This window comes from Trichomycterus rosablanca, chromosome 6 (assembly GCF_030014385.1).
Source record: "Trichomycterus rosablanca isolate fTriRos1 chromosome 6, fTriRos1.hap1, whole genome shotgun sequence".
Taxonomy (NCBI): Eukaryota; Metazoa; Chordata; class Actinopteri; order Siluriformes; family Trichomycteridae; genus Trichomycterus; species Trichomycterus rosablanca.
In genome coordinates this window covers 14058807-14072404 of record NC_085993.1, presented here as the reverse complement: position 1 = coordinate 14072404, position 13598 = coordinate 14058807, and the positions used below count along the sequence as shown (strand labels likewise).

The 13598-nt window shown below is 38.5% G+C and overlaps 1 protein-coding gene across 2 annotated transcripts; it reads right to left on the bottom strand.

Annotated features, from left to right (window-relative positions):
* Window positions 1-292: 292 nt before the first annotated feature.
* On the bottom strand, window positions 293-7602 carry LOC134316916 (inhibin beta B chain). 2 transcript variants are annotated; one of them, XM_062997462.1, is made up of 3 exons: window positions 7506-7602; window positions 6460-6843; window positions 293-2440 (listed from the first exon to the last, which is right to left on the bottom strand). In XM_062997462.1, the coding sequence occupies exons 2-3, from the start codon at window positions 6839-6841 to the stop codon at window positions 1689-1691; spliced, it is 1134 nt and encodes a 377-aa protein (XP_062853532.1). In that variant the 5' UTR covers window positions 6842-6843; window positions 7506-7602; the 3' UTR covers window positions 293-1688. The 2 variants fall into 2 exon arrangements, with proteins under 2 accessions (XP_062853532.1, XP_062853531.1); XM_062997461.1 differs by lacking the exon at window positions 7506-7602 and having other exon boundaries at window positions 6460-7026.
* Window positions 7603-13598: the final 5996 nt, after the last annotated feature.

The following is a 13598-nucleotide window of genomic DNA, read 5'->3' as shown; positions in this document are numbered from 1 at the left end:
AAAGACTCTCCATATAAAACCAATTTATGTGTTTGCCCAAGCAAACACGCTCTTTGCCTTTCAGACATTATTGATTTTAAGTCCCCAAAATCAATAACAGGTCAAATGTAGATACCAAATAAGCATTTGGCTATTAAAAATGTAGAAATATATTTTGATATTGGAAATTTTGTGCTTTTTTTATATTATGCAAAAATATATTAATGATTTATCTGATGCACCACATTGTTAAATGATATTTTGGCAATTAATTCACAAAGCATTGAGGATTAAAAAAAAACATAAAACACTGTTTAACAGGTAAAATATTTATTATTTTTTAAATAAAAAATAACATTTAATAAAATGTATTCCATACAGTATTTAAAAATAGAGCAGTTTAAGAAAATAGCTTTTTTTCTTTTTTTTTTTTACAAAATTAGACAAATTAAATTAAAACTTACAGTATGGGCATTTGAACATAAGTTACTGCATATTTTATTAACATCACTCAGTCATAGAAAGACAAAACAACACTCAACAACACAAGTCAGACTTAATTAAAAAAAAATTACAATTATATAACTGCCAGCAAAAAATCTCTTTATAGAAATCTTATGCAGCCCAGGCATGTAGTTATAAAACCAGAAGCATTATAAAATGCTTACCCGAACAGGAGAACATGTTTAGTAAAATGAATGATTGCATGAATGTTTGAAAATGCTGTTATTAGAAAGACTTTGTTCTTGTGACCCTGATGGTGTAATCACAGAACTGTAAACATGGAAAATCAAGCAAACTTTGATGTCATTACCTTAAAATTTGCACAATCATTTTCCATGCCAATATGTTTTAGCAGAGGAAGTGCTTTGAAAACCAATCGAAAAACCAAACTTGCTGCCAGTTTTTTTTATGTTCTCTTTTCCATTTTGGATTGTATTGAAGGTTTTGCATAAATTAAAAATGTGCCGACACGAAAATAAAACATAGAAACAGTAGTAACTAGTCCAAGGCAAATACTTAACTTAAAATTCTTGAACTAAAAGACTCTCATATATACAGCCACACACACACACACACACACACACACACACACACACATTCACACTCAACATAACTACAACAGTACACAAAAAGCTTTGAGAACTTTAATAAAACATGCATTGTGCTTGGCTTTGCTTGTAGATGCAAACTCGTAATCTGCTTGTAGATGCAGATGTAATCTGCTGTATTTCTGCCTCTGAACTTTAAAATCCAGCAGCAGGCAGGCAGGCAGACGTGTTAGACATGTCCATTTACCATCTTTTCTACCTTTATTTGTACATGTAGCAATAACTAAATATTTACCAATCTCATTGGGAAACCAGGCAGAGGTCAGGGCATTGGTCTGAGCCGAAAACTAATCAAACAGTACAGTGAAAAGACTAAGAGCCTCATATAATTGCAACAGTGGTGTTGGCTGTTCTTTTTTTCAATTCAGCACTTTAATCTGTTCCTTTTAATCAGATAACTAACAGAACATTATTGTGTTAGCTTTAGTAGTGCTTATACTGATAGCGGTTATATGATTTGCAATAAACTGAAGAACTTCATGTAAAATGTATCTGGGTGTATAAATCTGTATTGTAAATTAGAGCAGTGTCTTAGAAACCTACATAGTAAAAGCATTTGTCTGTAACGTGAACTTTATTCTAACGTCACGTTGCTGTTTACGTGCATCCACAGGACTCCACGATCATGTCAGGGACGTCAGTCTTTACAATGCTGTGCTGGGAGTTGAAATAGACCATGGAAAGTGGCCTCCTTTGGATAGGCACACAACAAGATGGGACAGCTGTGTGAATGCCGTTAGCCCTAAGCTGACTGAAAACTGTGGCATGAAAAGAAGAGGCGATGCCCGGCGAGCCTGCGAGATGCTGCAGGCACTGTCCCATGCAGTAGTTCATGTGGTAGCCCTCAGGTGCGATGATCCAGTCCTGCCATTCGATGTCCTGGAATTTAATGTAGAAATCCTTTTTGCAGCAGACAGTTACGTCATCGCCACAGCGCAGTGAGCGCTTGCTTAGGGTATGCTTGGGGTCATCTTCTCGGAGACGCACCTGAGCCACAAGGTAGGGCTGCTGGGAGGAGTCAGCACCACTATGGCTGCACAGGTTTTGGCCTTCTTTCTCACAGTAGGCTTCCAGGCGAAGATGCTGCTGCCCACCGTCCATGAAGGCCTGCAACGTGCTGGTGATGGGGAATGTCTGCCAGCCACCTCGTGCTACATCAATGCTGCGCTGGAGCAGTAGGGTGCGGTTGCTGCTGCCTGTGCCTGACAGGAAGAGCTGGGCAGAAACACGGCCTGCTGGGAGAGGGCTGTTGATTGGCTGCACATACAGCCAAAGGGAGGACTGCAGCACCTGGATGCTTTGACCCTGCTCCTGCAGAAACTGAAAGGACAAGGTGGAGTCCACGTCATCTAGAAAGAACAAAAGTACACATTTTTAGGAATCAAGGTAGGATGGAGGGGATGTGTGAATAGCACACAATGATCAACATTTATCAGTATTTTCTTTTAGTCTAGGTCACCGGTATCTCTGTTTGCTGGTCAGTATTGGGTGTTTCTGACTCAATTGTACTACTGATTGCTAAGCTTTACAAGAGATGCCAAATTTCAGCCATGGCACAACCCGGCATAAATATAATTCACTTACCATTTTATCCCAACTCCTGACAAAATATGGCCTAACTTTGTACCAACTCCTAGTCATGTCCAGATTGAACAGTTTAGCTGAAAACGGTGTTGTTAGAACCTTAGATTTGATGTGTGTTCCATTCAGCTAGTGCATGCTCTTTCTGCAGAATCTTTGTTGATAGATTCATGACTGATAGCTTAAAGGAACCGTAAGAGAATATTAATTCACACTGCCTGATACAATGTGTTGCTGAGCGCAATTTCTGTTGGTTTTTGCCACATTGCTTTGCTTCTCATTGGCAAAAATTGTAACTCTGATTAACTCACTGATTTTGCCGACTTCACATGCCTAATAACGATAACAATGATTCAGGTCAAAGACAAAACACTATTGTATTAATTTGTTTATGAGCTCAAAATTTGTATTGGCTTAACTGCATAGCATACATCGATCAGCCATAACATTACAACCACCTCCTTGTTTCTACACTCACTGTCCATTTTATCAGCTCCACTTACCATACAGGAGCACTCACAATTACTGACTGTAGTCCATCTGTTTCTAATCATGCTTTGTTAGCCCCCTTTCATGCTGTTCTTCAATGGTCAGGACTGTCCCAGGACCACTACAGAGTAGGTATTATTTGGGTGGTGGATCATTCTCAGCACTGCAGTGACACTGACATGGTGGTGGTGTGTTAGTGTGTGTTGTGCTGGTATGAGTGGATCAGACACAGCAATGCTAATGGAGTTTTTAAACACCTCACTGTCACTGCTGGATTGAGAATAGTCCACCAACCAAAAACATCCAGCCAATAGCGCCCCATGGGCAGCGTCCTGTGACCACTGATGAAGATCTCAGAGATGACCAATTCAAACAGCAGCAATAGATGAGCGATCGTCTCTGACTTCACATCTACAAGGTGGACCAACTAGGTAGGAGTGTCTAATAGAGTGGACAGTGAGGGGACACGGTATTCAAAAACTCCAGCATCGCTGTTGTCTCTCATCCACTCATACCAGCACAACACACACTAACACACCACCACCATGTCAGTGTTACTGCACTGTTAATACCCACTCTGTGGTGGTCCTGTGGGGGTCCTGACCATTGAAGAACAGGGTGAAAGCAGGCAAAAAATTTATGTAGAGAAACAGATGGACTACAGTCAGTAATTGTAGAACTTCAAAGTGCTTCTATATGGTAAGTGGAGCTGATAAAATGTACAGTGAGTGTAGAAACAAGGAGGTGGATTTAGTGTTATGGCTGATCAGGTATATAAAATGTCTAAGTCAAGGATGGTGGCACCAATGGAAAAGTTAGACCTCAAAAACTCCACTCTTATATAAAGTACTAAAACGTACTGTTTTTACTATTTTTTGGGGTGGTATCCTCAATGAAACAGATTTTGAGGCAGTGAATCGTACATCTTTAAAAGCTTAAGGTGTAATAATGTTCTTTCTTACTGCGTAAATATACAATCAAATGTATAAAAGAATCTGAAATGTATAAAAGAACAGATAAAGAAGCGCGTTAGTTGAGTAGGGGGATATTACACTCCACACACTCACTCAGAACTGGAAAAAGAACATTTACCCATAGGAGATAAGCCTATGCTATCCCCAGTGAATGTCAGAAAACTCCTGTGATAATGCTCTTAGACCACAGGGGCATTGGCCCTACTTAGAGGGAATTAGGAAAATTAGATAAAAAAGAAAATCAGAGTTATCAGAACACTAGCTACTGGGTCCAGCGGGAGAAGCCACTCCACCACTGACGCAGCCCATGACCAGTGTGGATCCATCTGTGGGGACCATATGAGAGATCCTTAGAAAAAAGATCAAAGAATGGGAGCATATTCATTCATATTCATCAGCAGCAAATTAATGCTGACAAGACCCAGGGCCTATGATTAAAGAAAATGCTTTTGACAGTCCATTGCGTCTTAATGCCCTCTGCTGGCCTAACAACATAGCAGGTGCACATGCTTCTACAGCCTTTGTCCAACTTTGCAGCAACAGTTTAGGAAAGGTCCATTCCTGTCCCAGCATGATTGTGCCCCTGTGGACAAAGCAAGGTCTATAAAGACATGAAAAAGCTTGGTTTAAAGAAACTCCAGTGGCCTGCACAGAGCCCTGTTTTCATCCCCACCGGAACATCAATTGAGCTGCCATGAAAATGCTCTTTTGACAGAATAGGCACAAATTCTCACAGACAAACGTTAAAGTCTTGTGAGAAGCCTTTTCAGAAGAGTGGCTGTTGTGATAGCTGAAAAGATCACATAGACGTCACTGTAATATATTAGCTTTTGTTTTTAAAAAGGGATGTCTAACAAGCTCATAGTCAGGTGTCCAAATACCATATAGTGTAACTGACGCATGTTTCTATTTATTTACCATAAGTTCACCTGAGTGTTTAGGAACTCTTAAATGGTTATTTAAATCTTCTAGTTTTACTGGAATATAAAAATTTGATGACACAGAGGCCACATATCCTTCTCATTCATCAACATGGCAAATATTAAAGGATAAACAAACATAAAAAAGTGTGTACACCTCTTATTAATCAGGCAATACCTGCATGCCTAAAAATGTCCATATGCTCTGTCGAATTATAAAATTATAAAAAAGTTAAAACAACTGAATCTTTAATAAATTTTTCTATGGATTGCAGTCAAGTGTCCAAAACTATAATGCAATGCCTTTTGCCAAAAACAAATACATTTTTAATTTTGGGCTCATCATTTTATGTTATGGCATCCTAATTACTGACTAGAGCTGGTAAAGTTTTTAACATTACCCATTAAAAAGTACAAACTGGGCATCCTTTGCAAAGCGTTCTCTAAACTCATTGTAATGTAAAGCCAATCATGTTTCAGCCGGTTTTTGGTGGTTCTTGGATTATGTCTGACAATTAGGCCACACTTTCTTTTAGCACAGGGAAAGTCTATTTTCATCCCAACCTTGGCAAGATACCACTGTTCCGTATACACAATCACGTGGAATTAGGAGGTTGTGCCACAAAGCTAAATAATATTATACAACTTTATGCACTGTAAAATTAAAAATCTAAGCCTGTGTATGTACACTCACCGTGCATTGGTTATTTTGGTTGTTCTGGTATACCAGTGTATCAAGTGCAGCAGTGTTGTTGGGATTGTTTTCTAAATAAATTTTTTTCTAAATACATTTATTAGGAACACATACCCTGTTAGCACTGGTTGTAGGTGTACATAAACTAGATACTATAGCTGTTAAATGTGCAATGTGTGCAAATCTTCTCTAGTCCTTCATCAGATGATGCTTTCTGATTACAGGATACTGTTGGCTTTATATTTTTGGGCTGGAGCAATATTCTCCTCCCATCATTGATATTGAGGTGTTTAGAAATCCCAACAACACTGCTTCACTTAATACACACATACCAGAACGATGCACATGTCTTTGTTTTTACCATGTTAGTGTCATTGCATTTTTTAGAATGATCCACCATCCAAATAAAATCTGTCCATTGGGTACAGAGCAACTAATGGCCTATGGTTAGTAATTGTATATCCACAGTGTTTATCTGTATGGTAGGTGTAGTTAAGTGTACCTAATAATAAGTGCTAGTGACCAGTATATATATATATATATATAATTCTCTCTCTCTCCTACACACTCACACACACTTTAATTAAAAGGTTGTCAGTTCATCTTAGTCTGTATAAGCATATTATTACGTATTAAAGTATTTAGTCTTAATTATCTTTAGTACCATTAAATCCAAATGTACCCATATATCCCAGTTTTTGTTCTCTTACCCATTTCTGCAAAGTTGACTATCTCGTAGGCCTGGTCTTTTACAGGCGAGTGTCCCAGGTTGCTGTCCAGCTCCAGTGTCCCGTCAGTTTTGACTCGACCCGCATGCAGTTTGCGCAAAGCAGTGGCAAGTGCAGCGCGGGGTAAAGTCTGCGTGATGTTGGGTCTCTCCCGCAGGTGAAGCTTGCTCAGGATCTGCTTTTTGGCCAGCTCAATAAGAATCTTCTCTTCCATCACGCTGTCCATCTTCAGACCTCCGCAGGTTGTGCAGCCACTGCCAGTATCAGTTACCGCTGCCAAGCCTTCAGGAACCAGAGCGCACAGCAGCAGGAGCGCGGAGAGGAGCGCGGGTGCCAAACGAACCTCAACCAGGTACAGCCACATGGCTGGATATAGATAGGAGTTTAAGCTTGATATTAAATGCATGTCACCGTCTTCTTTACTTCTTGTTTCAGATTCATAAAAAAAGTGCATTAAAAGTTGGCGCAAGAAGCGGATTTGCTGATGTTCCGCTGTCTCAGAGCGACTGATGCGCACGGACTGAGGCCGATTTGGGACAGAGGCAGAGGCCGGGCAAACTGGAGTAATCCACCAAAAGTTATGACACGTTTAATGGGCGTACCAATGCATGCGTCAGAAGTGGTGGTCACACACATACACACACACACACACACACACAGACACATGCAGACGCGCAGACAGTTGTACACGCATGGTACGTAGGGTTCACAATCACGCCACTGCTATCACTTGTGCAAATATGCACATCTAAATAAAGTAGCAGTAAATTCAATATAACCAACCATTACCACAAGAAAGTAAACACAGAGCAGATACAGTTCGTGCGATGGTGCCGCACAAAGAGACCGAACACTTGCCCTTGGTCAGCGCATCACTGACAGTAAGAGAGAGAGAAAGAGCTAGGTCCAGAGCTGCTGATCTTTATCCCAATAACCTCCATCGTGCTGCACATCCAAATCAAACAGTGAACTTGAGGAACGCATGCTGAAACTAGTGTTGTAAACATGATGCAATCTAGGCTACTCACCTCCATGGGAAAGTATAGACCTGGTCTAACTGGATTCGGGGTCGGGGAATGGAGGTCATGCTGGTTTATTTATGGGTGATTCTTCAATTGCGGGCTCTTTTTACCATCTTAAGTTTTGAAAAATAAAATTAGTAATAATTTAGTTTTAATTATGTCAAGATAATGCTTACATGCTTTAGAGCAAAGACTTAATGATGGCTACAATTGAATTTTAATATTTCATATTTATTTGCGAAGTGGCATAGCAAAATGTCATTATGTGTTGGTAATGACGTGTTGCGGTAATGACAATTTTTACTTTTTTTAAGAAAAAAACTAGCTAGGCCATGGATTTGCTAAAGCTAGTCAACAGCTAGTACAAGATGCACTTTAAATACATATAAATAATGTGTAAATTTCTTATTTTTTGGTAAAGTACTGCCATATTGATGTAAATGGTAATAATGCTGAATAAATATACTCTATGATCAGGTGGAATACATGATTAAATTACTCACATTCCCAGACATTAAAATGTCAATCTTCTCTCATGGCTGACATGTGCTTCCTTGCGAGTCTTTGTTTCCATGGTTACAACATAAACAAGTGTTACCTTCAAATGATTCCCTACAGAAACCATACACTGTTGCGGTAATGATGATAATGCTGGGGACAGTAATATATTGCTCAAAAATATGCATAGGTTGTACAAATATGAAAAAAAAAAATTTTTGTTTCTTTTTAAGTTATTATTAAACTCTTATTGTAATTTTTATAATGAATTGATCACTTTTTAGCATTTTATTAGAGCAGAGAAGTTTTAAAGTCTGGGTTGGGGACAAGGCCAAAGTAGCAAAATATTGATGTTTAAATCATCATAAAAAATAGAAATCATAATTATTTTGGTATGTATTTTTTTAGTAATGCAATGAATGATCTTTTTAATACCTAAAATATTTGTATTAAAGTATTTTTAACACAAATTTAAAACCTAGGGACGTAAAAGTTCCCCCAATTGAAGAATCACCCTTATAATGTGCTGTCAGTAGGGTTTACATTGACATGGTTGGAATGTTCACGTGCACACGTGCCATGCGATCAATTATTTGTAAAATAAATACACAACTGAATAAGGAGTATGATAACAGAAGAAAACTACAACTTTTACTAGTCATGCCAACAGTTCTTTATAGTTCTGGATATAAGCTTTTTTACTTTATCAAAGGATTTCTATTAATAATAATACCACAAAACTAAAGGTTTAATAAACTATCTATGCACTAACCTGATTTTCCACAAATCCTAGAGTCGCCGCCTAGCAGTGATACAGTGCAAGTGCAGTCAATTCCAGAACAGTTGACTCACAAATCAGTCTCTAAATTTTCCTAAGATTTAAGTTAATACTCACTCACTTTCTTAACTGCTTAAGAAATCCAATTAGGGTCGCAGGGGGGTCTTGGAGCCTATCCCAGCTTTTCAGTGGGCGCAAGGCACACAGTAACACCCTGGACGGGGCTCCAGTCCATTGCAGGGCAGACACACACATGCACACACCCATTCACCTATAGGGCAATTCAGTGTCTCCAATTAACCTGATTGCATGTCTTTGGACTGTGAGAGGAAATCGGAGCTCCCGGAGGAAACCCACACAGACACGGGAAGAACATGCAAACTCCACACAGAAAGGACCCAGACCGCCCCGCCTGGGGATCGAACCCAGGACCTTCTTGCTGTGAGGCGACAGTGCTACCCACCATGCCCCCTTTAAGTTAATACATTTATTTATTTTTACTGACCCCTTCATACTGTTTATGAAAACACTGGGTCTAGGACGCAACCCAGAAACATCACATACAATCACATACAATTAAACATTTAGTTACTAATTTGCACCTTATATACAGTTGTGAGTCTATCTTCTGCATGTTTTGAAAGGTGGGGGAAGCCAAAGTACCTTAAAAAACTGGTCCCCAAGACCCATATTGCTGTGCAGCTTTAACTTTACCAGCTGCCTCACAGCATTGCCAGTTACAGTGATACAAAAAATAATGTCCCACTGTCTAATTGCCATTTTATTGCATTCTTATGACAGTAAATATAAATGGCTTCAGATTGTTTATTGTCACACAAAGCATATTACACAAAATATGTCTTATATCTTAATGGATTTGTGTTTGGTGAAAGCTACAAATACAGAGTACAGTAGGATCTATAGTAAGTATAGTAAGGGCAGCTACCTCTTAGGGATAATTAATTCCAATTATGGTCATATAACAGACAAGACATATGAAACAGCTTGTGCACTTTATTGCGCAAACACACTTTCCCAATAATGTTGTCAAAGTCCAGGAGACTGTCCTCATACTGTATATACAGCTGTAATTATTTCAGCTGTCTAGCACAATAATAGCTGATTAGCAGTTGGACTAGCACAAGGATGACGACATGTCTGTTTCACAGCCTACAAATGACCAAAATTAAACGTAAATCAGAAAGTGTACCCTAATAAAAGACTTGAGGAAGAATACTTTCTCACTTTACATCTACATCGAGTGCTAACAAGTCATCAAGGGTAATCATTGAATGTATGTACTGTATTGTATTGTGTATTGTCTTTGTGTAATATATATATATATATATATATATATATATATATATATAATCACCATGGTTACCCATCAATTTACACATAATTACCCATAATGACTTTTACAAAATTTAAAAAACAATTTGAAACATTTTAAAAAAATTAAGGAAGCCGCTCAGGTGGCACATCGTATCGAATCTCATCTCTGCCATCCGGCTGGCCTGGGCGGCTACATGAACAACGATTGGCAGTTGTTCACAGGGTGGGATGAGTCGGACCAGGGTTCCTCATAGCTGATGCAATTACGACATCTGCTGGCTGATTGATGGTGCCTGCGCAGAGTTGGGGAATAATGCTGATCGGGGTGCGCATATGAACTCCCCTGGTGCAGGTGAAAAGATGCAGTCGGTACTGCACACGTTTCGGAGGGGGCGTGTGTTGCGAAGCGCCTCAGTCAGCAGTGGAGGGTTGTATCAGTAGAGGTGAAGTGTAACGCATTCCGGGTTATTGGATACGAATAGATTAGGGGAGAAAATTGGGGGGGAAAATCGGAGAAAAAAAAAAACAATACTTTTGCAGCACGCAGCAAAGAGGATGTGGTTAGGCAAAATAAGGCCGGTGGACATGTTCTGTTTGGTAGTACTTCATTCATGTTTTACTGTTAAGCCATTACACAATCTACAAATATAATACAGAAAATTATACTATGGCATTGGCCACAGAAAATCTTCATTTCTGTTATAGTCTGTTCTATTTGTTGAATAAATCCACACAAATCTGCCCACGCTTGAAATAAATGAACGTCTATTTTAGCGCATTTAGCCGCCATATTACATAAGTTCGAACTTGAAGCTGACTCCTGACAACTTGATTAGCTTACATAACTAGTGTAAATTACTCCATCCTAACGTAACTGCTCGCTATAAGGAAAGATTCGAATAATAAGGTGGGTTTGAATAACCCTGGGTTTGAATAACCATTATTTTTTACCCATGCCATAGCATGCAAACCCCTGGCTTAGAGGCTTCACTGCAAGTAAGAAGCAATTTCTTTTTCTTTTTTTGCCCTCAGTTTTAAAGCTGAAGCTAATTAGTTACATGGCAGCATTGACTCCATCTACCAAATCGTCTCAATTTGCTTTACCGTGATAGTGAAGTGTCACCCATGTTTCTGCAGCTAATTCACAGCAGACCTGTTTTTTTTTTGTTGATTTCTGAATTGCACCTAGCATCGAGAGAAATTTACACCCAGCACAATGTGACAGTTTAATGTTGTCTTCTGGCCTTGGCAAAGAGACCACTGTTCCATTTACTTTGATTTGCAGTCAAATTAGCTCTATTCATATAAGCACAGAAAAGTTACAACAAGACATTGGAAGGCTTTGCCACAAGGTTAATTGCCATTAGAGAACGTTTTTACTTTATCTAATATAAATGACTACATTTGTATGTATAATTATTATTTGTATGTACAATTAAAGAACTTTACTTCATAAAAGTAATTTTTATCACTTAATCTCAGACAAAAATATACAGCAATCATTTACAGAAGTGATTTAAATCCAAAGACAGTAGCATTCTAAATGTTTAGAGTCTAATTTCAGTTTTATGTTTTAGACCTCAATTGCATTCCCAGTATGGTAGCTTACTAATAATCAATAGAATGTGATAGACTGACTCAAAATGAGAAAGTGAGATTGAGATTATACCTATATTCTCTTAAAATGCTTTTTATTGTAAGACATTTGATTACTAAATATGTTAAAACCTTTTTTACCATGATGGATTCTGCAAATGCCTTATCTTATTTTGGACTCAAACACTGACATGAATCATGCCAGCATGCAACACTGGGTGAATCTGTACCTTGGACTGAACAGTAGAACAGGTCTGGTTTTTACAGGTGGCCACATGCACTGTTGATTGTAGAGCAAAGGTCACAAGAACCTTCCAACTAAGATCCAACCTCACTTTATAGGTGTAGTTGAACTGTCTGGATGATGTAAATAAATGACTTTATGACTGTTTGGTCATATGATTGTTTAAGCCAGTGGATTGTACTGTGATATTACAGTAGACTTACAGTGAATGATGCCACACTTGGATAAAGTTCTTGTATAGAGCAGTAATTCCTGTCTGGTTACAGTTTTAAGTGAGTCAAAAGAAGGGTGTGAGGTCAAATCCAGTCATGTCAGAATCCAGTCATGTCAGAAAGACAGTCATGCCTACAGACCAAAGGCCTCAATCTTCAGCTGTAAACTTATAAAAGTCAATTTGCTTTGGATAAATTATAAATAAGTAAATGTGGTAAAATGCTAAATACTTTAAAAATATATATTATTAGTTATACAGTGAGCTAAAAGGTATTCATATCATTTGACCTTTTGCACACTTAATTGTGGATTAATTTTTTACCCCATCAGTCTACACTAAATCATCCATAAATAGAAGTAAAACAAATGTTTTTCAGGATTAAAAATCTTATTTACAAAATAATCACACCCTGGTTTCTATACTTTAAAAAGCCCCTTTGTTAGCAATTACATCTGCAAGTCTACTTGAAAACATCTCTACAAGCTTTGCATTCCTGGATTTATGCAGTTTATCTCTTCATCATGGCAGATCCGCTCAAACTCCATTGGACTGTATGTTGAGTTTTAAACTCCTATTCTAAAATCTCTTCAAAGATGCTCACTGGTGTTTTAAGTTGGCCTTTGGCTGAGCCACTCAAAGACAGACAGAGACTTACACAGAAGCCACTCCGAAGTTGTTTTGACTGTTTAACAGTGAAGTGTTTTCTCAGTGTGAGCTTGTGTGCTTTCTGGAGGGGGTTTAAGGAAGTTGGCTGCATTTGTCTAGTGATCTGCAGTGTCTGATTTTCACTAGACAAAGAGTTTAATTTTTATCGTATCAGACTACAGAATATTTTTCCTCGACATCGGCTTCTGTCCTGCCATAAAAGGCCTGATTTATGAGGTGCTACAGAGATGTTTATCTCATTTATTTATTACTGTTGCAGTTCTCTTAGAGACAATTTTGGGATCTTTCTTACCTCCCTGACCAAGGCCCCTTTTGTCCCCAAATTTACCAAAAGCCGTGGGAGGATTGGCTACTCTAATTCTCTCAGTAAGCATGGTTTACACAGGGTAAGTGTGCAGTGCCCTATGTGGTACTTTGTTAGGACTAAATAATGAAATAATTTTTGTAATGAATCAGGTATGCCAAAGCACATACATACAAGGCACTACTTATTTATTTATTTATTTATTAGGATTTTTAACGTCATGTTTTACACACTTTGGTTACATTCATGACAGAAATGGTAGTTACTTGTTACACAAAACTTATCTGTTCAAAAGTGTATTGTCAAACACAGTCATGGACAATTTTGTGTCTCTAATTCACCTCTCTTGCATGTCTTTGGACTGTGGGAGAAAACAGGAGCTCCTGGAGGAAACCCATGTAGACACGGGTAGAACCCAAGGCAAAATATTGGGTAACTGGTCCAGAAAAGACAGAATACATTAT

Coding starts and splice junctions, on each gene's coding strand:
- LOC134316916 (XM_062997461.1), bottom strand. CDS start 6,931: ATGCACTTTTTTTATGAATCTGAAACAAGAAGTAAAGAAGACGGTGAC. Junction 2,441..6,459: donor AGTCAACTTTGCAGAAATGG/GTAAGAGAACAA, acceptor TGTTCTTTCTAG/ATGACGTGGACTCCACCTTG.